This window comes from Trachemys scripta, chromosome 8 (genome assembly GCF_013100865.1).
Source record: "Trachemys scripta elegans isolate TJP31775 chromosome 8, CAS_Tse_1.0, whole genome shotgun sequence".
Lineage (NCBI taxonomy): Eukaryota > Metazoa > Chordata > Testudines > Emydidae > Trachemys > Trachemys scripta.
Window position 1 is genome coordinate 99,435,226 of NC_048305.1, and position 23,939 is coordinate 99,459,164.

The following is a 23,939-nucleotide window of genomic DNA, read 5'->3' on the forward strand; positions in this document are numbered from 1 at the left end:
GGTGTTTCTGGGGCAGGCCTGGTCCTTGTGCTGTGTCAGGATTGGGTGCAGCCTCACTGCTGAGTCTGTATCCTGTGGGGGAGCTGCACAGTGATCTCCCACCTCTGTGCAACCAGTGGCCTGTGCTCCGCAATGCCATGCTGAAGCCTCCACATTGATTTGACAAAATTTGCAGAATTTGGCATAATTTTAAAATATTGTGTGCAGAATTTTTAATTTTTTGGCACGGAATGCCCTCAGGAGTAATAATAAAATTGAAACAAACAATTATTCTTCTTCGAGTGATTGCTCATGTGTATTCTGGCACCGGTGCACGTGGCGAGCACGCACACCTATAGTGGAAGTTTTTCCCTTAGCAGTATCCGTAGTGGGGGAGCACCGCTGCGACCCCTGGAGTGGTGCTGACATATCGCGCCATAAAGGGGGCTGCATGCTCCCCCCACCCTCAGTTCCTTCTTGCCGCCAGTGAAGGTAGTTGGAACTTGCTCCAGCTTAGCGTAGCTGCAGCGTTTCTAGCTTAGTGGTATCCAGTTTCACTGATCTCTTCCATTACTGAACTTTCTTTCGCGAGTGCCTGGCTCGGGGCATGCCCCGTGGCCCAGGCTTCAAGTCGTGCGACTCCTGTCACAACTCCATGCCCAGAAGTGATCCACACAATCAGTGTCTTTGCTGTTTGGGCGAGTCTCACATTAGTGGGAAGTGCAAGATCTGGCGCTCCTTCAAGCCGCGGATGAAAAAGGAGCGTGAGATCCAACTCCGGGCTCTTTTAATGGAGTTGGCATTGGCCCTGACACTGCGCCAGGCTCTGCGTTGTCGGCAGATGGTGAAGCGCCTCCAGTGCGCCGTTCCGAATTGGCACCCGGCACCGCGTCCTCGGTGCACAGCGAAGCACCGTCGACGTCCCGGCACCTCTCCCCAGCTAAGAAGCCAGGGAAGTCTCAGCGGCGCCGAGAGAAGGACAGCGGGAAGACCAGACCTGAGTTGGGCAGCCTGCGATACCTGTCGGCACAGAGACCTTGGGCTGAGTAGAGTAGTTCAGTCCTGTCCGCATGAGCCTCACCAGAAGTACGCATCCTTTTGACGCCAGAGGCAGCTCAGGCCGCATGTGATATACTGACCCTTCCACTGCTGGGAGCGCCGCTGCAGTCGGGCCCCCAGTCCCGTGGGAAGGCGCCCATCAGCACTCCCCAGAGGTGTTGGAGGCCAAAGCACCTTCCCGGGTCGAGGTGCCGATCAGAGCCCTGAGACATGTCGATGCCGCGTCCGGACTCTTCCAGGATCCCACTCCTCCAGCCTTGAGCGCCGTCGAGGAGGCAGCAAGAGACAGTGCCGTTCCTCTTCCGGCGAGTCAGAGAGCGACAGGTCGCGACGCCATCGGCACCAACGCTCCTACTCAAGTGCCCACCGTCATGGAGGCCATGCTCGTGGCCCATCCCGAGAGACCGAGGCACCGTGGCCACAGGTGCCGTACGGAGTCCAGGGACAGCTCCTTGGACATGTATGTCTCGACCTCCTCTAGGTCAAAATCTTGTGGCAGGAGCCGTCACGATCGGGACCGCTCCAGCCATTCTTACGGCACCGTGCGCTCCTCCTGGACCTCAGCGTCGGCGCACAGCCATCACTCCCAGGGCCGCACCGCACCACAGGACCAGCCTGCCCTGCCGGCGCCCGATGCCTCTCTACTCTAGGCCGTGCCCTGGCAGGGACAGTGGTGCCAGTGGGCACCATGGCCTCAGGCACCTGCGCAGCCAGGCCCTCGCTCTGTGGCTGGAGCCTCTCACTGCCAACCCGCGTCACCTTCCCGGCACCGGGATGAAGTCGTGGGTGCCGAACCCCCGGCACTGAACCCGGACGTGGAGCCAACGGTGCCATTGGCCGCCGAAGGCGCCACGCCATCCACCTGTTCGGCGCAGGGCGATTCGGTTGCGGTACCGCCTCCCTCTTCCCAGGAGGACTTTAAAGCCCACCAAGAGCTGTTTCGGAGGGTGGCAGCCAACCTCGAGCTCTGGGCCGAGGAGATGGAGGAGCCCTCCGACACCCTCTTTAATGTCCTCGCCTCCTCGGTACCGGGTAGTGTGGCGCTCCCTTTCCATCAGGGAGTTGCCGACATCACCACTGGCCTTTGGCAGACCCCGGCCTCTCTTGGGCCTATTTCTAAGAAGGCCGAGAGGAAGTACTTCGTCCCCGCGAGGGGTCTCGAGTATCTTTATACCCACACAGCTCAAAACTCCCTAGTGGTTGAGTTGGTCCACCACCGTGAACAGAATGGCCAGCCCGTGCCCACGCCAAAGGACAAGGATGCTCATAGACTTGATGCCTTTGGTAAAAGGGCTTATTCGTCAACGAGTTTCCAGCTTAGAGTGGCCAACCATCAGGCGCTTCTGAGCCTCTATGAGTTTAACCTGTGGAGATCCCTCCCCAAATTTGAGCCCCTCATTCCTGACAAAGATGTGAAGGAGTTCAGGGCATTGGTTGAGGAGGGTGCGACCGCCGCCAAAGCGGCTCTCCAGGCGGCTTCATAGCCGCTCGTTCAATGGCTACCGCTGTCTCCGTGCGACGGGCGTCTGGCTCTCGCTTTCGGGGCTATCGTCAGAATCCCAGTCCATAATGCAGGACCTGCCGTTTGATGGCAAGGCCCTTTTCGCAGACCAGACAGACACCCATCTGCATGGGATGAAGGACTCCCATACCCCCCTGCAGACGCTAGGCCTGTATGTCCCGCCTGCTAAGGACAAACCCAGGACTCAACCCTCTGCTCCACAAGGTAGGGGCAGATATGAACCCCCGCCTAAGCGGCAGAGGGATCAAAGACGTCAGTCCCAACGCCAATCCCACTTGGCCCCATGGCCTGGGGCCTCGAAGGCCAAATGGCAGGGAAAACGGCATTTTTTGACTTGTTGAGGGGGGTCATCGGGCCTGTTGCCAGTGTACCCCCCACCCAGTTAATAAAGTTACCTTTTCTAAACCGTTTGTCGGACTTCCGACTGCGGTGGTCCCATATCACGTCGGACCAATGGGTCCTCAGTATCCTCTCCCAAGGGTACAGGCTGCAGTTTGTTTCAGCCCCTCCCACCTGTCCCCCATCCGGCCGCTCGGACAGGGCCCCGTAGCATGCCCTACTCCTCTGCCAGGAAGTAGAGCGCCTCCTCTCTCTGGGAGCGGCGGAAAGGGTACCTCGGGAATACCAGGGCAGGGGTTTTTACTCCAGGTATTTCTTCATCCCCAAGGCGAAGGGCGGGCTTTGACCCATCCTCGACCTGCGGAAGCTCAAACAGTTTCTGGTGCATTACAAATTCTGCATGGTGTCCCTGGCCTCTATTATTCTCTAGACCAGGGGGATTGGTTTACGGCGCTGGACCTCCAGGATGCGTATGTTCACATCCACATTTTTGAGGGTCACACCTGCTATGACCTGGCAGGGGGTCTCCCTGCCTCCTATAGTGAAGGCTCATTCGATGAGAGCCCAGGCCTTGTCCGCGGCCTATGTGGCTAATGTTCCTATTCAGGACATTTGTAGGGCTGCTACGTGGTCCTCTGTCCACACTTTCTCATCGCACTATGCGATCGTCTCCCAAGCAAGGGATGACGCCGGATTTGGTAGGGCGGTAACCCCTACAATCTTTTACACTTGAAACTCCTACCCACCTCCATCAGGTATCGCTTGGAGTCACCTACTGTGGAATACACAGGAGCAATCACTCTAAGAAGAAAGGACAGTTACCTGTTCCATAACTGGCGTTCTTCGAGATGTGTTGCTGAGGTGTATTCCACGTCCCGCCCTCCTTCCCCTCTGTCGGAGTTGTCTGGCAAGAAGGAACTGAGGGTGGGGGGAGCACGCAGCCCCCTTTAGGGCGCGATATGTCGGTGCCACTGCGGGTGTCGCAGCGGTGCTCCCCCGCTACGGATACTGCTAAGGGAAAAACTTCCGGCACCGGAGCACGTGGCGAGCACGCACACCTACTGTGGAATACACCTGAGCAACACATCTTGAAGAATGCCAGTTACGGAACAGGTAACTGTCCTTTTTAAATCACGTTCCTCAGTGCATATAGTAATAGTATACTTACGTGTATATACTGAAATAGCCATACGCTTGGTACATTTATGTGTAATAGATTAATTGGAGTCGAGTTAATTCTTGAAGTAGAGGTTGATTAAGTGATAGGCTGACAGTGAGGATGTAATGGTTGAAGTCAACTTTTGAAGACATTTTTACCCACATAAGGCACCTTTTTCAAGTCAATGGACAATTGGTTTTATGGGGGGAAAACTGTTAGTTAAAAGCTGTAATAAATCGTATATTTAACAATGAGTAATTCTTCCTTCCTCTTTGCATGTCCTCTTGTTCCTTCACTCCCCTTTGTTCATTGGAATTTCTTACCTGCAAACTGCAGTGCCAACCTGGTCTCCTGCTGAGATGCATTAATCTATGGCTTTAGAACACAGAAACACTGGCTGCTGCAGCATTTATTTTAGCATGCAGAGCTCCAGATATTCATTATATGTCTTCCTGGTGTGCTGCACATAAGTATGTTTATTTAAAAAGGAAAAAAAGTGGAAATTCATGCAAAGTGCATTAATAATTAGTTGTATTAGAATTGTTATGCCCGTGCACTTCCTTTCCCCTCCAATCACATTCCCAATCTCAGCCTTAGAATGGGTTCTTCTGCACCTTTGACTAATGCTGCTGGTGCTGTTGTTAATGGAATGCTCCCCGGATACTTGCCCTCCTGTCCTTCCAGGTGGCCCTGAATCTCTCTCATTTTATGGGTGATTATCTCTGTCTGCTCATGGCTGGTTGTGGATCTTTAGTCTGGGAGACAGTTATTGATAGCAATGGCTATCTTTCTTTTTTCGAAGATTTACATCAGCCAGTACTTCATCTTGATGCTTGCCTCATCTATTTGCCATATCATATCCTTTTATTTAAAACTGCATGTGGATCCCACAGTGGTGTCAGCAGAATGCTTTTGCTTGCAATATGAAAGTTGAGGAAAAATACGGGGAGGACCAAAGGGAAACGTGGAAGCAATCTTTCTTTTGGAAAACTAATCTTAACTGCACTAATTTTAAAATGGCTCTACGCGAAGAACCATCCTAACCATGCTTTAAAATTAAGATTCAGAACAAGTTGTTGTGCTGTAATTCCTAAGCAATTGCTTTTCGTTGTCAACTGCTAGTGTTATTTATTAATATGCAAATTAAAATATGTATGACAGATTGCTGTTGTGGTTAAAATTTCTGACCTATCTTCTTAAAAAAAATAAAATAAAAAAAAGTGTTTAGTTGAACTGCCAAATCCTCATTACGTAACTGATCCTTCCAATTCATATTGAAGTCTGTACATTGATGGAGCTGTTACTGTACCTGAATGAACTTGGTGACTAGGAATTTAGTTTATAACATTATTAATTCCATCATAAAATTAATGGCTGATATTTTCAAAACAGCTCTTAGGGTTCAGCTCATGTATTTTCCTGTCCTGGGGAAAAAATTGAGATTTTGAAAAATTTCACGTCCTAATTTGTGACCCAGCCTCAAATTTTCAGAGACCCGGAGAAAAAAAAATCAGTTTGGGTCAATCAAAATGTATTGTTTTGAAAATTTCAAGTGTTTCATTTTGATGTGCATTTAAAAAAATGTTTTATTATAAAATTAGCCTAAATTTGAAAATGAGTATTTGTTTTGAAACAAAAAACTGGAAATTTTCACTTAAAAATGACAAAATGGGATGTTTGGGGGGGAAATTATTCAAAAGGGTTTTTTTTTTTTGAAATGAGAAATTTTTTGAAACTGGCCCTTTCCTGTGAACAGCTTTGGTTTTGATGGATCAGCATTTTTGGCTAAAAGAGTTTGATCAAAACATTCCCGACCAAGCTCTGCTAATGAAAGATGTGGGTCTAAGGTCCTGATCCTGCACTACTGAAGTCAGTGGGCACAGGATAATTCCTCCATATCTTAGACATCTTTGAAAATCGTGATCATTTTATATTGAAATCAAAGGACACTGCTGTGAGAGGGGTATGTGTGTATTACTATCCCCTCCTTCCCCCCCACCCCTGATTTGAAATGGACCTTTTGGACTTTAGCAACTTTAAATGAAAATTAGTTTCCCTAACTGTTTTTTTCCCCATTTTATTTAGTTTAGTTTTTGTCTAGAAGCCTGGGCTGCTGAAATAATGTGTTTGTTTGTTTTGTTTTGTTTTGTTTAGGTGAAGGTATTGTATGTATGTAGTGGAGAAAGATGCACAAATATTAAATGCTTTTTGAAAATGGATATAATCTAACAGCAAAGAAGTTGAATGTTGGACCTTGGAGCCATAATGTTGTTCTATTGCGGGGAGGCAGGGTCTGATGCTTTGTTTTCCTAAATATAGAAGAATGTGAACATGATTTTGTTGGTATTTTTTCTTTGCCGTCTCTGCAGGAGAGATCAAACACATTTTAGAAAATGAACTTCAGATTCCTGTAGCAAAAATGTTGTTAAAAGGCTGGAAGACTGGAGACGTAGATGATAGTGTAAGTTTCCTACAGTTTTATCAGTGAAGTGATTTAAATGTTTGAAACCAATAAGTGCTTGTAAGTGAGCATAAACACAAGGACTGTTGATTTCTACATTATTTTGATTCTAGTAATATTATTAAAGAATCAGTTCACTTAAAATGTTGGTGTGAAAAGAATCAACTTCTGTAAACTAATTTAGTTATCTATGTAAGTCTGTACCACTGTTCATTTATTGTTCTTCTTAGCCTAAAGGGGAGCTGCTGTTTTGTCTGCCTGTCTGTGTGTTTTAGAAAGGATTCTCCTACAAACGTAGTAGTTTACTATGGCAGATCAAGGAATTATTTTCAATATGTGTATTTTAACTAATTAAAAAAAAAAATCAAATAATTTTTAAAAAAGGCAAATGATAAAAAACCCCATAATCTACAGTTTTTGAACAAATGTTTTCTTTTTTTTCTGCAGACTGTATTAAAAACTCTACACTTACCAAAAAATAACAGTCTTTATGTTCTAACACCTGATCTTCCACCACCTTCTTCAAGTAATTCTGGGTAAGGCTCTTTGTCATACATTTATGAATATGAATTTAGATGGTGCTTCATTTTATCTCTATGGAAAAACTGGGGTAAACTTTCAAAAGAGCATCCGCCAGGTCTTTACTGGCGTGCGTGCAAAACTGAGTGTGCACTTGCATGCATCTGCACTTAATAGGTGCAAACACTTTTTAATATATAAGCAGTGGTGCAAGTAGAATTTATTTCTTACCGGTACGCTGCACATAGGCAACTCATGGGAGGGACACAAACGGGGGGCACCAGCTAAAGGGGGGCACATGACCTCTCCATGTGCCCCCCCACGTGACTCCTCCCCAGGGAGGGAGAATGGGGGGCGGCGGGGGCTCTGTCCTCCCGTTGTGCTGGATACAGACTTCTGAACCACAGAGCTCTTCGAAACCGCAGCAGTGAAAGGAGCAGACACAGGAGCAGAACCTGGCACTACTGGGCAGCCCCATGCAGGCAGCTTCTCCGGCATGGCTGTACCGCCCCCAGCCCCAGCCCTAGCCCTGTCCTCCGGCTGGGGGTGTACAGACCCCAGAAAGGAGATGCAGCTGAGTGGAACAGATGGGGGTGAGATTGGGGGTGGTACAACCGTGCCGGAAGAGCTGCCGGCGTGGGGCCACCCAGTGGCCCAACGTTCCGCTCCTGTGTCTTTCCAGTACGGCGTACCGGCAATAAATTTCTTAATGGTATGGTGTACCGTACTGCCCTACTTGCACCACTGTGTATAAGTCTTAGGATTTACAACCTCAAAACCCATTTATTGGAAATAAATTTTGCAAACACAAATTCTCTAACTCTCATCTGCCGTAAGATCAGACTGTATAAATTGTACATACTGTTAAGTGTGGGTAATGTATGAATGAATGCAATTTTTGTGCCCACAGTAGTGGATGCTGGCGTTCAAGGATTTCTCATGTGATAGCAGTTACTTTAAACGTAAATATCTACAAATCATTACCAGGTCACCAGCAGTTCAGCCATCTTCCTTTCCAAATGGTTGAAGTGTTACACTATGCTGCCCTGTCCTGTTGGACTTGTGGATATTTGAGTGTATGTAGAGCTGCTGTATAATTCTCTTCAATTAAAGGAATTTTAAATTCTCTTCTATATTACACTTTAGTGTTTTAAATTCTCAAATAAAGACGTATTATATTAAAATAGCTTAATGAGACATCGGTGGATATTGTAACATTTTGAAAATCAATAAATTATTATTTTCTGACAAGTGAAACGTAATTCTCACTGCCATAAATGAATATGGGAGAGACAAGATGGGTGAGGTAATATCTTTATTGGACCAGCTTCTGTTGGTGGGAGGGACAAGCTTTCACGCTTATGCAGAGCAGCACTTCTTCAGTGTACTCTGAGTGTCACAACTAAATACAAGGTGGAACAGGTTGTTTAGCATAAGTAGTTATTATTCTTAGACTTTGATCACCAAAAATTGTTTCCAAATTGATATTTCTTTTTCCCAAAATATAGAACAATACATGTACCTAGTAAAAAGCTAGGTAACGTTATTACATTGCCACTAGGGGGTGCACAGGAATTGAGTCTAATAGCTATAATTGTAGTCTAACTAAAAATCAATAAAGTAGACATAGTTGAATTGTGAGTTGAGCCACATGTTGCCACTTGTTTGCAATTTATTCTAATAGTCTTAAGAAATGTAACCTAACCTTGTAACTGGATAGAAGAACTTTGGACTCTCTGCAAGAGAGAATTGCCAACACAATCATGTCACTGATGATAATGATTGAGAATCAATTGGAAAAATAAGTCTTGTATCTTAACTACTAGTAATATATATTCCAATATTATCATAAGATATTTGCTCACAAAAGTCTGCTTCACAGAGGCAATGAATAATACCCTGGCTTGGATTTTAAAAGTCATAAGGGAGTTAGGTACTCAATTTGCATAATATTTCAATGGGAGTTGGGTGCTTATTCCCTTTCAATCTTGGCATCTATGTGGTGTTTTCACACTGATATATTAGTGGTTGTTGTGCTTAAGAGCTGCATTGGGCAATGATTTAAGGCTCCCAATTAAGCATGTAAACTAAACTGTAAAGCAGCTTCAGGGTTGGTGAGGAAAGGGGTTAGATGGTAGAGAAAGAATGAAAAATACAGGTTTGTACATCATCTTTAAAAATCTAAAGATTAATTCCCCTCCTTTCCTCACCCTTTTATGGATTGCTATAGAGATATTCCTGTATAGTTTGAGGGTTCAGCCATGTATTGTTGGAGGTTGGTCAGGCACCACAAAGTCTCATATCCAAAATGCCTATTAGAAAATAGCTTTAGCTAGTGTGACCGGAGCTATATGTTGAAGTCAGTGGGACTACTCATGTCGTTAAAATTAGGTATGAGTTTAATTAACGTGCTGAATCAGAATCTAGAGCCTTAGAAGCTTGAGACTAGGTTACATGAAAAACTGCCTTTCCTTGTGTTATAGCGACATGGCTGTGATAAGTAGAGGCACTCATACAGGAATGTCCTTGCAGTTTTTTCAAAAAATATGGGGGGCGGGAACTGTCAGTAACCTACTCTGTGATAGTTTGTGAACTTTTAGAATGCTCTTCACCCCATTGGACCACCAGAGTCAGACTTGTTAACCTTTTGGACATGGCAAAGCTCATCTATTTTAGAAGTGCAGGCATTTGGACAGGCCACACAGTGAGGGGTTAAAGGGGCGATATTATTACTTATATCAGAGTTCTGTTTGTTGGTAGCAATTACGTTGTAAGTGCAAGGGCAGAGAACAGTTGTGTACATGCATATAGTTGAAAAATGGTTAAGTTGTGGGAAAACTTTCAGTCTCGAATTTTTGAAAAATCTTTTACCAATTCTATACGCTGATTTTAAAAATTGCTGCCTTTCAATCCCGTTTAGAAAATTCAAATCTTTTTGGCCAGCCCTGGTTGTAGTATTGAAAATTTGTTTAATGTTGTAAAGATGCCCAGAGCTTGAGATGGCTGCTCCACTTTAAAATTGTATTTATTGTAATTGAAATAAAATAAACAGAGTTTAAAGGAATGCTTATGAGTTCTGAGTCCTCTCTTATATTTTGGATGAAAATAATGTGATCATAATATTATATGACCACTTGATTTGAACACTTTTAAAAATAATATTGCATTGCTTGGTAAAATCAGAGTTTATTGTCACTACTTTACCGTTTAAACTTGTTGCTCAGTGGGAATTAGTTCTGGGTATTTTAAAAATAAATTTGGAAGCTTTGGGATAGTAAATGATGATTAATTAGTGGCTACTTAAATGTGGATGATTTGAAGTTAGATCATCTCCTGAAGTCATAAATTCTAGATGAAAGGGGACGCTTGCCACCAATTAAAGCATCAATGGAGATCAAAACACATTTAATTGAAGCAATGTACCAAACCCAGTTACACTATTTATTGCCTACTGTTAAGTCAGTGACAATTCAGATTAGTTTGACAGCATCTCTCTTTTAAGAAATACAGGTAACTTCTATCATTAAAATGGACATTAAGGAACTTTGCTACGTATTCATGAAATCCATCTGGATAGCTATCTGTCTATATTAGCTACTTATATGGTGACTGTTACCATAGTGTCTGTGCACCTCAAACTCTTTAATTTATTTATCTTCACAATACCCCTTACAGATGGGGATCTGCGGCACCGAGGTTAAATGACTTGCCCAAGGTCACACAGGAAGTCTGTGGTAGAGCAGTAACGAACTCAGGTCTCCCAAGTCTTAGACTAGTATCCTTATCACTGGACCGTCCTTTCTGTCTGTCTCTTCAAATGCACTGGTTTGTACTGGAGATAGATAATCATAACATATAATTTCTTTAGAGTAGGGCTGTCAAGTGATGAAAAAAATTAATTGCGATTAATTGCACTGTTAATAATGGAATACCATTTATTTAAATATTTTTGGATGTTTTCTACATTTTCAAATATATTGAATTTGTTTAAAACACTGAATACAAAGTGTACAGTGCTCACTTTGTATTTTTTTTATTACAAGTATTTGCACCGTAAAAAAAACAAAAGAAATAGTATTATTCAATTCACCTAATACAGATAGTGTAGTGCAATCTCTTTATCATGAAAGTTGAACTTCCAAATGTAGAATTATGTACAACGCCCCCCCCCACATTAAAAAATAAAACAATGTAAAATTTTAGAGCCTGCAAGTCCACTCAGTCCTATTTCTTGTTCAGCCAATCACTCAGACAAACAAATTTGTTTACATTTGCAAGAGATAATACTGCCCACTTCTTGTTTACAATGTCACATGAAAGTGAGAACATACAAATGTTTAGCATATCGGGCACATAAATATCTTGCAATGCCAGCTACAAAAGTGCCATGCAAATGCCTGTTCTCACTTTCTGGTGACGTTGTAAATAAGAAGAGGACAGCATTATCTCCTGTAAATGTAAACAAACTTGTTTGTCTTAGTGATTGGCTGAACAAGAAGTACGACTGAGTGGACTTCTCTAAAGTTTTCACATTGTTTTGTTTTTTGAGTGCAGTTATGTAACAAAAAAATCTACATTTGTAGGTTGCACTTTCACGGCAAAAAGATTGCACCTCGGTACTTGTATGAGGTCAACTGAAAAAAAAAATTAAATCATTTTTACAGTGCAAATATTTGTAATAAAAAATATATACATTTTGTATTCTGTGCTGTAATTGAAATAAGTATATATGAAAATGTAGAAAAACATCCAAAATATTTAATAAATTTCAGTTGGTATTCTATTGTTTAACAGTGTGATTAAAATGGCGATGAATCGCGATTAATTTTTTAAATCGCGATTAATTTTTTTGAGCTAATTGCATGAGTTAACTGTGATTAATTTGACACACGCGTCCTTCTTCAAGGAAAGCATCTGACTATAATTCTACAAGCTTCCCTCTTGTTCCTATTCTTGACATTAAGGGTCCTCCCATCTCCTGTGTGGTTTATGCACAGCTTCTCCTACAAACATACAGTTTTCTTGATCTAATCTAATCTTCAAGATTGGCTGAGTCATCTAAACATCTCCACTGATCAGGGCTAGTATCTAAACATTACAGCGAAGTGGTTGAATAGTTTATGCAACAAAATCTGCCAAGATTTCTATTCTATTCTCCCTAGATCTTTATACCTCGCTCATCACCATAGTATCTGAGGCCTTGGCTACACTTACCCGCTAGTTCGACAGCTGGAAATCGAACTTCTGGGTTCGACTTATCGCGTCTAGTCTGGACGCGATAAGTCGAACCCGGAAGTGCTCGCCGTCGACTGCGGTACTCCAGCTCGCCGAGAGGAGTACCGCGGAGTCGACGGGGGAGCCTGCCTGCCGCGTGTGGACCAAGGTAAGTTCGAACTAATTCGAACTAAGGTACTTCGAACTTCAGCTACGTTATTCACGTAGCTGAAGTTGCGTACCTTAGTTCGAATTAGGGGTGTAGTGTAGACCTGGCCTGAGTGCCTTCCAGTAGTGCATTAAGCAGTATGACTACACATCTGTCATGTGTTTGTTCTCTCATCCTCTCCCCTGAGGGAGAAGCATGAGCAGCAGTGTTTCTTGTTTTGATAGTGTCTTTGCGTGTGTGTGTGTGTGTGTGTGTATGTGTGTATATAAAACACACACACACACCCCTCTGTTGCTATGTGCTTATATTGGAGAAGATAAGGTCTAAGAAATGTGCTTTGCTTTTGGAGTGGAAAGTGGTGAGGTCAGGGGTGGTCCTTAGTTCTTGGGGTAGTTTGCTCCAGAGTCTTGGGCTGCCCTTAGAGACAGTTCCATCTCCTGCACAGATGAGCTTTATCTTATGTAGAGAGTTCCATTGAGCCAGAGGAGCAGAGTTCTCAACCATGCTTTTTTGTCTCAGAGCTTTAGATGATTTTTTTAGCTATCCTGGGCCCAGGTCTTGGAGTGGTTTGAAGAGTTAAATCTATTTAGTTTAACAAAGAGAAGGTTAAGGAATGACTTGACTACAATTTAGAAGTATCTACATGGGGAACAAATATTTAATAATGGGCTCTTCAATCTAGCAGAGGAAGGTATCATATAATCCAGTGAATGAAAGTTGAAATTAGACAAATTCAGACTCAAAATAAGGCATACATTTGTAACAGAGTAATTAACCATTGGAATGATTGACCAGGGGTTGTGGTGAATTCTCCATCACTGACAATTTTTAAATCAAGAGTGGATGCTTTTCTAAAATAAATGCTCTCTAGAAATTATTTTTGGGAAGTTCTGTGGCCTGTATTATACAGGAGGTCAGACTAGAGGATAACAATCGTACCTTCTGGGCTTGGAATCTTTATGGACCAAGACTTTGAACTTGAGTCAAAATTCTGTGGGAAACCTGTTTAGAGAATGGGGGACAGGTATGATATTTTTGCAGTAACCGGTGTTGCTGAGAAGTGCTACTTCATTCTGAACTAGTTGGAGTTATCTAAGTGCTGAAGGCTTCATGCCCAGGTATATAGCTTTGCTGTAATCCAACCGAGAGGTGATTGAAAACATGAATAACTGAGGCCAGGTCTTCATCTGCTAGAATGGGATGGAGTTTCCTAGCCAAGTGGTGATGATAGAAAGTGTTATTCATGGATGCTATTATCTGAGACCTCAGCATCAGCAAGGAATCCAAGAGTACTCCTAGACTACAGACTGAATTAATCAGTTGTGCGTGTGTATCTTCATCCAACGGAGACAGCACTGTATCTGCAAGCTCTTCAAAATACTCTCCTCTCCCCACCAGCATCACCTATGTCTTGCTCGGATTCAGGTTCAGCTAGCACTTCATCATCCAAGCCACACTGGTCCATCTTGGTGGTAGTGGCATGGTTATATGTGGTGAAGGATATGTAGAGTTCTTCTTCGAGTGATTGTTCATGTCCATTCAGGTGTGTGCATGCCGCGTGCACGCAAGCAGGAAGATTTTCCCTTAGCAGCGTCCGTAGGGTTGGTCTGGGCGCCCCCTGGAGTGGCGCCTTCATGGCGCCCAATATAGGGCCCTGCCGACCCTCCACTCCCTCAGTTCCTTCTTACTGCTGGTTACGGCTAGCTGGAACTTCGCTCGCTCCTGCAGCAAGTGCTTTAGCAGTGTCTGATAGCATATCGTTTATATGGTTTCTCAGTTAATAGTTGTTCCTTATTGTTATAGTTAGTTGGTTTGGGGGTTTGCCAACAGTGTTTCCCCTCCTGGGGTATGCCCGGGTCTCCAGGGTTTAAGCTCTGCAAGGCCTGTGGCAAATTTATGCCAAAGAGTGATCCTCACTCTTCCTGCTTGCAGTGCCTTGGTAAGAGTCATCAGAAGGAGAAGTGCCGTATCTGCAAGGGTTTCCGTCCCAGAACCCTCAAAGACTGGGAACAGAGACTAAAACTTCTGTTGATGGAGGCGGCTTTGAGTCCACATTCTGACCTGGAACCCACTGAACCGGCACCGATCGGTGCGCAGCGCTCTGGCACCAACGGCGTGCGAAACGGCCCCAACTAAGGATTCTAAGGCCCCCCGGCACCGCCACGGCTCAGGCCATAAGAAGTCGGCCTCAGCACGGCACCTCTCTCCATCCCCGGTGCCGGTAAAGAAGAAGAGGCCAGTGAGGGGTTGATCACCCCTCTTGAAACCTAAGGGGTCTACGGTGTCCAAGAGTGTGTCGGGACAGACCGTCCCCTCCTTGCTTCCGCCCAGGGTCTCATCGACTCCTGCCCTGGCTGGGGACCAGTTGAGCCCGAACCCTCCTTGGTCCCCGGACTACCAAGAGGACATACAGCTACCGTCGAGGCTGGAGGCGTTCGAGGCGGCCACAGACCTGATGAGCCTCCCGGTGCCGTCCGCCCCACAGAGGAGGGACAAGTCGCTGGTGACCGTGCGCCTCCCGTTCCACTCCAGGGGCAAGCCAGCCATGATGGCCCACTGGTCTCCATCACCAGCACCCCTGGCACCGCCCGCGCAGACCGAAGGGCCGCACCGTTCCCCGGCTTTGCAGCACCGCTCGCCGGCGACCCAGGGTAATGCTCCTCCGTGGTCGTCCTAGTCGGAGGTGGAGGCGGACTCTTATTGCTCCAGCAGATCGTGGAGCAGGAGGTCCAGGTCTCAACGGAGTCACCAGCCATACCAGGCACCGTGACAGCAACAGTGGTAGCTGTCTGCTCAATGGCCCTTCTGGACACCCTGGGCTTACCATCAAAGCCAAGGCCAAGTCCACGGTCCGAGATCCAGGACTGTGTCGGCGTCTTCGGCATCCTTCGTGCCACAGACGGCGCTGGCACCGCCGCCAGCAGCACCGTCCTCCGAGGGAATGGCATCGCTGGCCCAGCCAGTTCTGGCACCATCTCTTCAGGCAATGGCACCACCCAGGGCTCCAACTTTGACCCTGCTGGCACCGTCGGGCTCAGCACCGCCGGATTTGTTGGCCCTGGCACCAACTGCGGTGCCAAATCCCCCATCAGCACCGGCACCGCAGCTCGAGTACCATGTGCTGAGGGACCCCAGAGGGGCTGAGGATAGCGAACAGGGCCTGCTACCCATCCTCATCCTCGCCTGATGAAGTGGTCGTGGGGACATCGACAGCCCCGGCTCTCAAGGACAACTGTGTTCTCCAGCAGCTATTGAGGCGGGCCGCCCAAAGCCTGGGGATACAGGTCGAGGAGGTGGAGGAGGATTTGGACCCTGTTGTGGACATCGTGGCTCCCTCCGGCCCATCCAGGGTTGCTCTGCCACTGATAAAAACAGTAGTTGACATATCCAAAAATCTGTGGCAGACCCCCACTTCTCTGGCCCTTATGGCCAAGAAAACCAAGAGGCATTACTTCATACCGTCTAAGGGGTACGAACACCTTTATACCCATCCTTGCCCAGTCTTTAGTGGTCGATGCGGCCAATCAGAGCGCCAGGGGTTCCAAGGCTCCACCCCTAAAACTACGGATGCCAAGAAGCCGGACCTATTTGGCCAAAAGGTATATTAGACCAGGGGCCTGCAGCTCCGCATAGCCAACCAGCAGGCCATTGTAAGTCACCACGGACATAACACCTGCTCGGCAATGGCTAAGTTCGCGGAACTCCTGCCTCAGGACTCTCAGGTGGAGTCCTCCGCACTTGTGAAGGAGGGGAAGTTGGTTTCCCGGACCTCTCTGCAAGCGGCTCTGGACGCGGCAGATGCAGCCTCGCGAATGCTGGCCACAGGGGTGGTGATGAGGCGAGGCTCCTGGGTTCAGGTCTCTGGACTGCCCCATGAGGTCCAGCAGACTATACAGGACCCCCCTTTGAGGGATCCTCCCTTTTCTCTGAAAAAACAGATAAGAGACTTCACAGTTTGAAGGACTCTAGGGCTACTCTGCACTTGCTGGGGCTCCACATGCCAGCTACCCAGCACAGGCATTTTAGGCCTCAGCCTGCCCCTTGGCCTTACCAGCTGCAGAACGGCCAGGACACTCCGTGTAGGCGAAACAGGAGTGGTTGGAGAAGGCAACATCCCTCCTCTGGGCAAAACTCTGGCCAGCCCAAGTCTCCGCCTGGCCCTAGGCCACCCTTTTGAAGGTGCGGTCGAGGACAGCTCACCAGTACGGACTCTGGATCCTTCCCCTCTTACCTTCTCATCCCATCTATCCCCTTTCTACCATGCCTGGTCCCGAATTACTTCAGACCGTTGGGTGCTCCGGACGGTAGAGAGGGGATATTCCATCTAATTCTGTGTCCCCGCCGCCCCTCCAACCCACTTCCCAGTCCCCCTTCAGCGACCCCTCTCACGAGCAACTTCTAATTCAAGAAGTGCAGTCCCTCCTCTTGGTGGGGGCAGTGGAGGACGTTCCTCAGGAGCTAAGGGGCAAGGGCTTTTACTCCTGGTATTTCCTAATACCGAAGGCCAAGGGGGGGGTCTCAGACCCATCTTGGACCCGGGGCAGCTTAACAAGTTTGTAAAGAAACTCAAGTTTCGCATGGTCTCACTAACCTCCATTATCCCCTCACTGGATCCAGGAGACTGGTACGCCGCCCTCGACTTGAAGGATGCGTATTTTCACATCGCAATAGTCCCACATCACAGATGCTACCTCAGATTCGTGGTGAGCAGCAGCCACTATCAGTTTGCCATCCTCCCGTTCAGACTGTTGACATCTCCCCGAGTATTCACAAAGTGCATGGCAGTCATTGCGGCATTCCTGCACAGGCGCCAGATACAGGTTTTTCCTTACCTTGACGACTGGCTGATCAAGGGCCGCTCAAGAGCCCAAGTGGAGAATTAGGTCGAATTCATAAGAAGGACCTTCCTCGAATTAGGTCTCCTCTTAAACGAGGCCAACTCTACTCTGTCCCCTGTGCAGAGGATAGAGTTTATGGACGCAGTCCTACACTCGACTCAAGCCAGGGCGTACCTCCCAGGAGCCAGGTTTCGCTCACTTGGGGACATCATATGGGGCCTCAGACAGTTCCCCACGACAGTTTTACACTTCAGCAATTTCTGGGTGTTGCTTTGTTCGCTCTTTAGAGATCTTAATACACAACATACGGCTTGGTAACAACTATATTTGGATTCAGCACACCCTAATTATCTTTAAAAGACATAGTTATCAACGTTTAACAAAAAAAAAATACCTCTTACAGTTAACTTTTCTGAAAACCTGCCTAGTCTTATTTGATGTATTAAGGTAACTTTTAAAAAATGAAATCTTTATGTACAAATAGAACTAATGAAATCTACATGTCCTGTTTGAATGATGTTAGTGGGTATAGACTACGACATTCAGCCATCCAAAACCTGTAGAAAAAATAAAAAGGGAGGAAGTTGGAGGATGTTTCTTTTAATTTACTGGGGAGTAAATTCCCTGCCACCTGTTTTGCCAGTTCTGGGGTTTTTGTGTGTGTGTTCTCTTACTCTGGCCTTCCTTTCTCTGCTCCCTAAAATGCTGCATCCCAACTGGCCAAAGGGCAGAAAGGAGGCAATGGCAAACATGATGGAAGGGGTTTCACAAGACTTCATGTGGCCCCAAACATCCTGTCCTTCTTCCCTTCCCCCCCACATATTCACTGCCAGGCCATCTCTGTGAAACACCCCTCCCCTTCCCCCCCAACTGGATTCTGCAAGTTGCCCCCCTAGTGAACAGAAGTCTGGTGTTTTATAGCGAAGTGTTCTGTGAACTACTTAAAGGTTTGTAATGTTTCATTTTTAACTTACTGGACCACAACAGATAAAAGCTTCTTGGCCATGTGGAATTTAAAAAAAATTCTGGTTTCTTCAAGAGATTGTTGTAAATGCTGTATTTCCTCTAGTATAAATTCTAATTTATCTGAGCAATTTAATCACATGTATGGATAGGAAATAAAAAGTACCCACAGAGTAATAGGCCAATTCGTCAACTGCAATTTTAAGATTGTTACAGAGTGGTGGTGATTGTGACATGGTGTCTTGGTGTATGTTAACAACTGTAGCAGAGTGTTAATTAAGAATGATGTAATCTGCAACTGCAATTATTAGTATTGTCTGTTTAGCTGGATAGGAGCTAGAGCTTGCTTTAGTTACTTTAAAAGCTTCAATAATAATGGTAAGATTAATGTTTTATTTTCACATCTGCTCATGAGACAGTTTTAAAATCCTGACGTTTAAAACGCAATAGAATGTAAACATAAGGGCTTCTGCTCATTTACATGTTAGCCAGATTTCCTAACTGATTGCTGCTTGAATCTAATCTGCCATCTCCTGCTGCATTAGCTACAACAAACATTAAATTTACATACTGATTTCTTATTTTGTGTTAATGTAAATAATCTGTAATTACAGTAAATTTGGACTTCTGTTGACATGAGCGTGTATAAATCTGAAAATTTAAAATGGAAATGTTAAATACCATGTGTCATATCTATCCATCTAAAACTCTGAGATATTTTTGGTGGAAAATCCTTATACCTTAAAAAGATCTTGCCTAATGGGAAACATTGAATGAATTTTATAAAATCTTGTAGAACTGAACTAGAATAAATACAAAATACTGGCAAAATTGAACCTAGCCGTCAGCTGTGGGATCTATCAGGTTCTCAGAAGGGCTGAGGAACTGCTCAAACCTTTGAAAATCAGGGCATTTATTTAGATGCCTAAATATGGATTTAGGCGTCTAGCTTTCAGCACCCATTTTTATAATATTGGCCATAGTTTTTATCTAGATTAAGATACAAGAAACACTACACTATTTTAACCAGGAGATACTGATTTTTCTAACCCATTGTTATCTCCTGGACAGAAACAAAATCAAATCTATCAACCTTAGGTATGTCCTCAAAAGTTTCTCACTGGCAGAGCCATTCCAGAGGTCATCAGGGAAGGGCCTGCTTTGAGCTGCATATTGCCTTTAAATTTCTTCCATGGCTGATTTGAGATGGTCAGAATCAATTACATAGATTTATGTTAGGTGTGGCTTGCAAGGAATCTCATTGACATTCTCAGTGAGTCTCCAGGATGTTGGTCCCATGAGCCTGGACAACTGAGTCCGTCTCACAACACAGGCAAGTTCGGTGGCCTGGAATATTGCAGTCAATAGAACTACTTGCATGTGTAAGGACAACTTGAATGAATAGATTTATGAGATTGGCTCCTATCCCTGTAGCTAAATTAGTGGGTGGGTAGTATTAGAACATTGTATCAAGAATTACTAGTTTCAAAAACATATATATTTGTATTAATCTCTCAGCATGCTGGAAGAACAGAAATGATTGATACTGCTCAAGAGAGAGGATTTTAGAGGCAGACTTTTTTTTTTTTTTTAAAAGGAAAAAATAAAATGTGATCATGGCAAAACATGAAGGTCTAATGGCATAGAACAGTCTCAAAAGCAAAAAAAAAAAAAAAAAAAAAATTGTAGGCTTAATATGTCTATACTTTCCATTCTGTTCCAAATTTCCTGTGATTATCACTTGTTATGGCAGTACAAAAGCATTAGTAAGATTTTTTTAATTCTTCTTATTTAGTCTGTTTCAGTCAGTTGTTTTCTAAATTCAATCACTTGTTATCAGGAAGACAAAACTAAAAAAGCAAATAAACACAGCTTCATTCCAAAGCTCTTAGAAGAGGTCAAACCAACATAATATTGCACTGGGATCTAATACGCTGTATGCTGTGATGTTTTCTATAGTGGTTTCACTCAGAAATTTTCTTTTGTTTTGAAAGAATTATCAATTCGCACATTGTTCCCCATTTTAAGTAAAGTGGATATTTTTCAAATCCATAGAAACTCCAGAGAGTACAGAAGCGCTTTAAATACATCCAGTTTATGTGATAACATGGTTAATTAATTATTGTGTGGTGGTTTTATTTAGTCCACATATCAGTGAAGATTTTTTTTTTTTTTTTTTTTTTGCTTAAGAATTTGGAGGTATTTTATGGTACATTTAAAAAGTTTGGTAGAGCACATTGTTAGTACTGATTACATGATATGCCAGGTATTTGTTTTAATGCTTGGTGCTTCACACTGAGAAATCTCACACTGGCTATTTTTTTCTGTCTGTTCATTGTGTATTCATACAAATTTTGCCTGATTTACACTACAGGCAGCCATACTGAAGAGCAAAATTTGTCTTGGTATACTTAAAATCAGTGGTGAATGCACATTGTAGTTTGATGTCTTGGCTGGATATAGTTACGTATACATGCCAGCCCAATATTAATTCAAAAATATATGTGCTAAATATACTGTTTGTGGTAATAGCATATGACTCTCAATTTTGAAAATTCATAAGAGTAGAACATAGCCTTTGAGGTTGCAAACACCTTAGTAGAGAAGGAGTTAACAGGTTAGCTCCCTTTGGTCATTCTCAGTATGCTTTCTTGCCTTTAGGAACAAAAAGAGAGATGATAACATTGTGCCTAGACTTGTCTATGTGGAGTTTAGGGTACTCCTGGGGTTTTTGCAACTTAACTGTAAAGCAAGCTAGAACATGCTCATCCCTGATTTTCTTGTTTTTCTTCCAACCATTTCAGTGCCCTGCAGGAGTCATTAAATCAAAACTTCATGCTGATCATCACCCATCGAGAAGTCCAGCGGGAGTACAACCTCAACTTCTCAGGAAGCAGTACCATTCAGGAGGTGAGTTCTGTCTCACAGCTGAAGAATAAATGTAGCTCATTATAGCTAATGTCAACTGTGTTAAAGAGGGCTTATATGTTCTGGTTGGAAACTTCTTTGTTTGATTATTCATTTTTTAGTTTTAATTAACTTGATCCTCAAAGATTACTGTAGATAAACTAACTAACTAGACATAGAAAGGTTTTAAGAAATGTATTCATTTTCAACATATTTAAAAGAAATAGATTTTCTAACACAGTTTACACTTTAATAGCAAAATAGATGAATAATGTTTATTATGAAAGCAATTATTGAAGAGTGAGGAGGAAAGCTAGTTATAGTCCAGGTATGCTTTATTTTTAATCCAGTGATGCTTGCTCTCTTGCTTTCCTTTTAACTTGCTCTCTCCCAGCCAACCACCCACCCCCATTTTTTTTAAGCCCCTTTGGCACAACTGGCTGTTCTGTTTCCTTCACTCTGTCTAGGTTGGGAGCGAAGTGGGTTTTTTTGTATAACTGATGTCCTGTTGTTCCATAGAATGGCCAGCAAGGGGTGGTGTTGCAAAGAACAGTGCTGGAATTATGTCCCCTAGAAACAAAGGTAGTCTCTGTTATGCATCTTGCCCTTCCAATTTTAGAACTGGAAACCCTTGTCTGGTTTCTTAATTCTCTTCTACAGCAAAACATTATTGCCAACTACCTCACTTCACGTGACATCCAGCGCACAAGCCATTTGTAAGAATCTGGCAAGTGTATTCTAGGAACATGTATGAACCCTTAATATTTCCTGGTGGGAATTCTGAAGCTGGAAATATTTGATTTCCAATTTAAATATGTTTTTCTTTGGTTTGAAGTTTTTTTCCCATTCAAGTTTGTAAGATTTAATACATTTTCCTATAAATTCCTACCCTAGAGAGCATAATCTAAATTCTGTAGTATTACAGGAGCAGTAACCCATATCCCTACGATAAAGAGGCCTTCATCATTTCCATCATTATTAAACTGTTTTTCATGACATCTCTAGTTGGGTCATTTTAAATTCCGTTGTCTGGAACATAACATACAAATGTTGTCCCTCTCATGCACATTTTTCCCCCTTTGAAAATGGATTTTTAATATAATTAACTACTTTTAAATATAACTACACAAACACACTGTTGCAACACAACTTTTTGGTGGGGATGAACTTTTGGACTTCTTATAAATAAAAACTGCTTAGTTTGAAGACTGCTGGTAATTTATTATTCTAGATTTGTGCTTTCTTAATTTTAATTTTTTAATGAAATTAACTGCTTTTTAGGTGTTTGCAGTCACCTATATATTAGCCGTTTCTTGTATTGTTTTTGTCTATCTACACAAAATGTTAACACGTTATAATTTCTTCAGTGGCTTTTATTGAGCCTGAAGAAGGAGCCAGAGACCCTGATATAGTGACTATGAGATATTGGATATTTTTATGTTCACTGAAGTTGTTTTGTCTATTGATAATGACAGGATTATTTCTAACATAACGGCAATTCCATTTAAAAAAGAATGTTATAATTCAGGATTCTCATATAAACCACAACAAGTGTCTGTCTCATGCTACGCTTCTGTACTTAAGTAATGTTTCATATGTGATGCATAAAATTATCCATGCAATTCCTGAGCAAAACCAAATGCATTAAAGTCAAAGTGAAAAATATAATTCTAGACCTTCTTACTTTAAGAAGCCTGCAGAAGAGCCTGCAATTGGATCTGAATGGATGGGCACTTTAAATCTGTACAGAGCCCCATTGCAATCAGTAGGGATTTGTATGCATGGGAAGGTCTGCTCACATTGATCGAATTGCAGAATCAGAGGCTTGTTTTGGGTGCTAACTCTAATTACTATTAATTATTTTTATACTTTTAGCATATAATGAGAATTGTAGCAAGCAATTGATGAACTTAGTTGCTTTGTGTAGTATTTTTTTTTTTCTTTTTGGGGATCAGTGATTTTTTTTTTTCCTCTCAAGACTGTTGGAAGATTTCTTTTCCACTTTTTTTTCTCATTCACACACCAACAAATTAATAGTTTACGTACTTTTTGGTATATTTTTGTGGTAGCTGAAATGCTTTACGCAAGTTGCGATTGTCTACCACAAGAGGGCAGGAAGGACTATTCAATTATTATCTAAAAATGCCATTCAGTGTTTTCAAATTAGCTTCTTGTATATTAGCAAAAAGGAGTATAATGGCCAAGTTATTGTTTGATTTACAGATAATTGGCATATTGCAGGAAGGAGACTTAATTTCACCCTTTTAAATTAAACAGGGAGATTTAAAAAGACATAAAATATTCATTAATGTTCAGTGATTATAAAGCAGTGGCATATATTTATTTTACCTTTATTACTGTTTCGATGGGAAAATACTGCAAATATTTCAGAAATCGAGTTGGCCATACTGACAAGTTGAAATGTTTAAGCAGTGTTAATGCAATCTACTGACATCTGATATCCTATGCAGAAAGATTCAAAATGACTGCATCAATTATTGAAAGAAATATTTAAAATTCTATAAATGTTCCATTGCTTGCCACAGTTGTATGCAACTGTCTCTCCAGGGCCAGTTGTTTGGATTGTTAAATATATTTTAATGCTGCAGTGACTTGATAGCAGTAAATATTTTTTCCAGGCTGTTTTTCATGTAACATTTTAAAACCATGTCATGAATATTTTTGCAAGGAGTTAGGGTAAATCTGTTGGGTTAACTACCAAGCTTTACTATGTACTCTAGTTTTAGCTCTGTGCTAATTCCTTTTAGAACGTATGTTACAAAGTACCTAAAAATTGAAGAAATGGTTAT

The 23,939-nt window shown here is 43.3% G+C and overlaps 1 protein-coding gene across 2 annotated transcripts in view; it reads left to right on the forward strand.

The window, feature by feature from the left end:
* The window catches only part of FAF1 (Fas associated factor 1), a 320,478-nt gene that overhangs the window by 95,093 nt on the left and 201,446 nt on the right, over nucleotides 1-23,939 (forward strand). For both annotated transcript variants that reach the window (XM_034778048.1, XM_034778049.1), the window contains 3 exons: nucleotides 6,428-6,519; nucleotides 6,967-7,055; nucleotides 21,027-21,132. In XM_034778048.1, coding sequence (XP_034633939.1) covers nucleotides 6,428-6,519; nucleotides 6,967-7,055; nucleotides 21,027-21,132 — 287 coding nt within the window. The remainder of the gene's footprint in view (nucleotides 1-6,427; nucleotides 6,520-6,966; nucleotides 7,056-21,026; nucleotides 21,133-23,939) is intronic.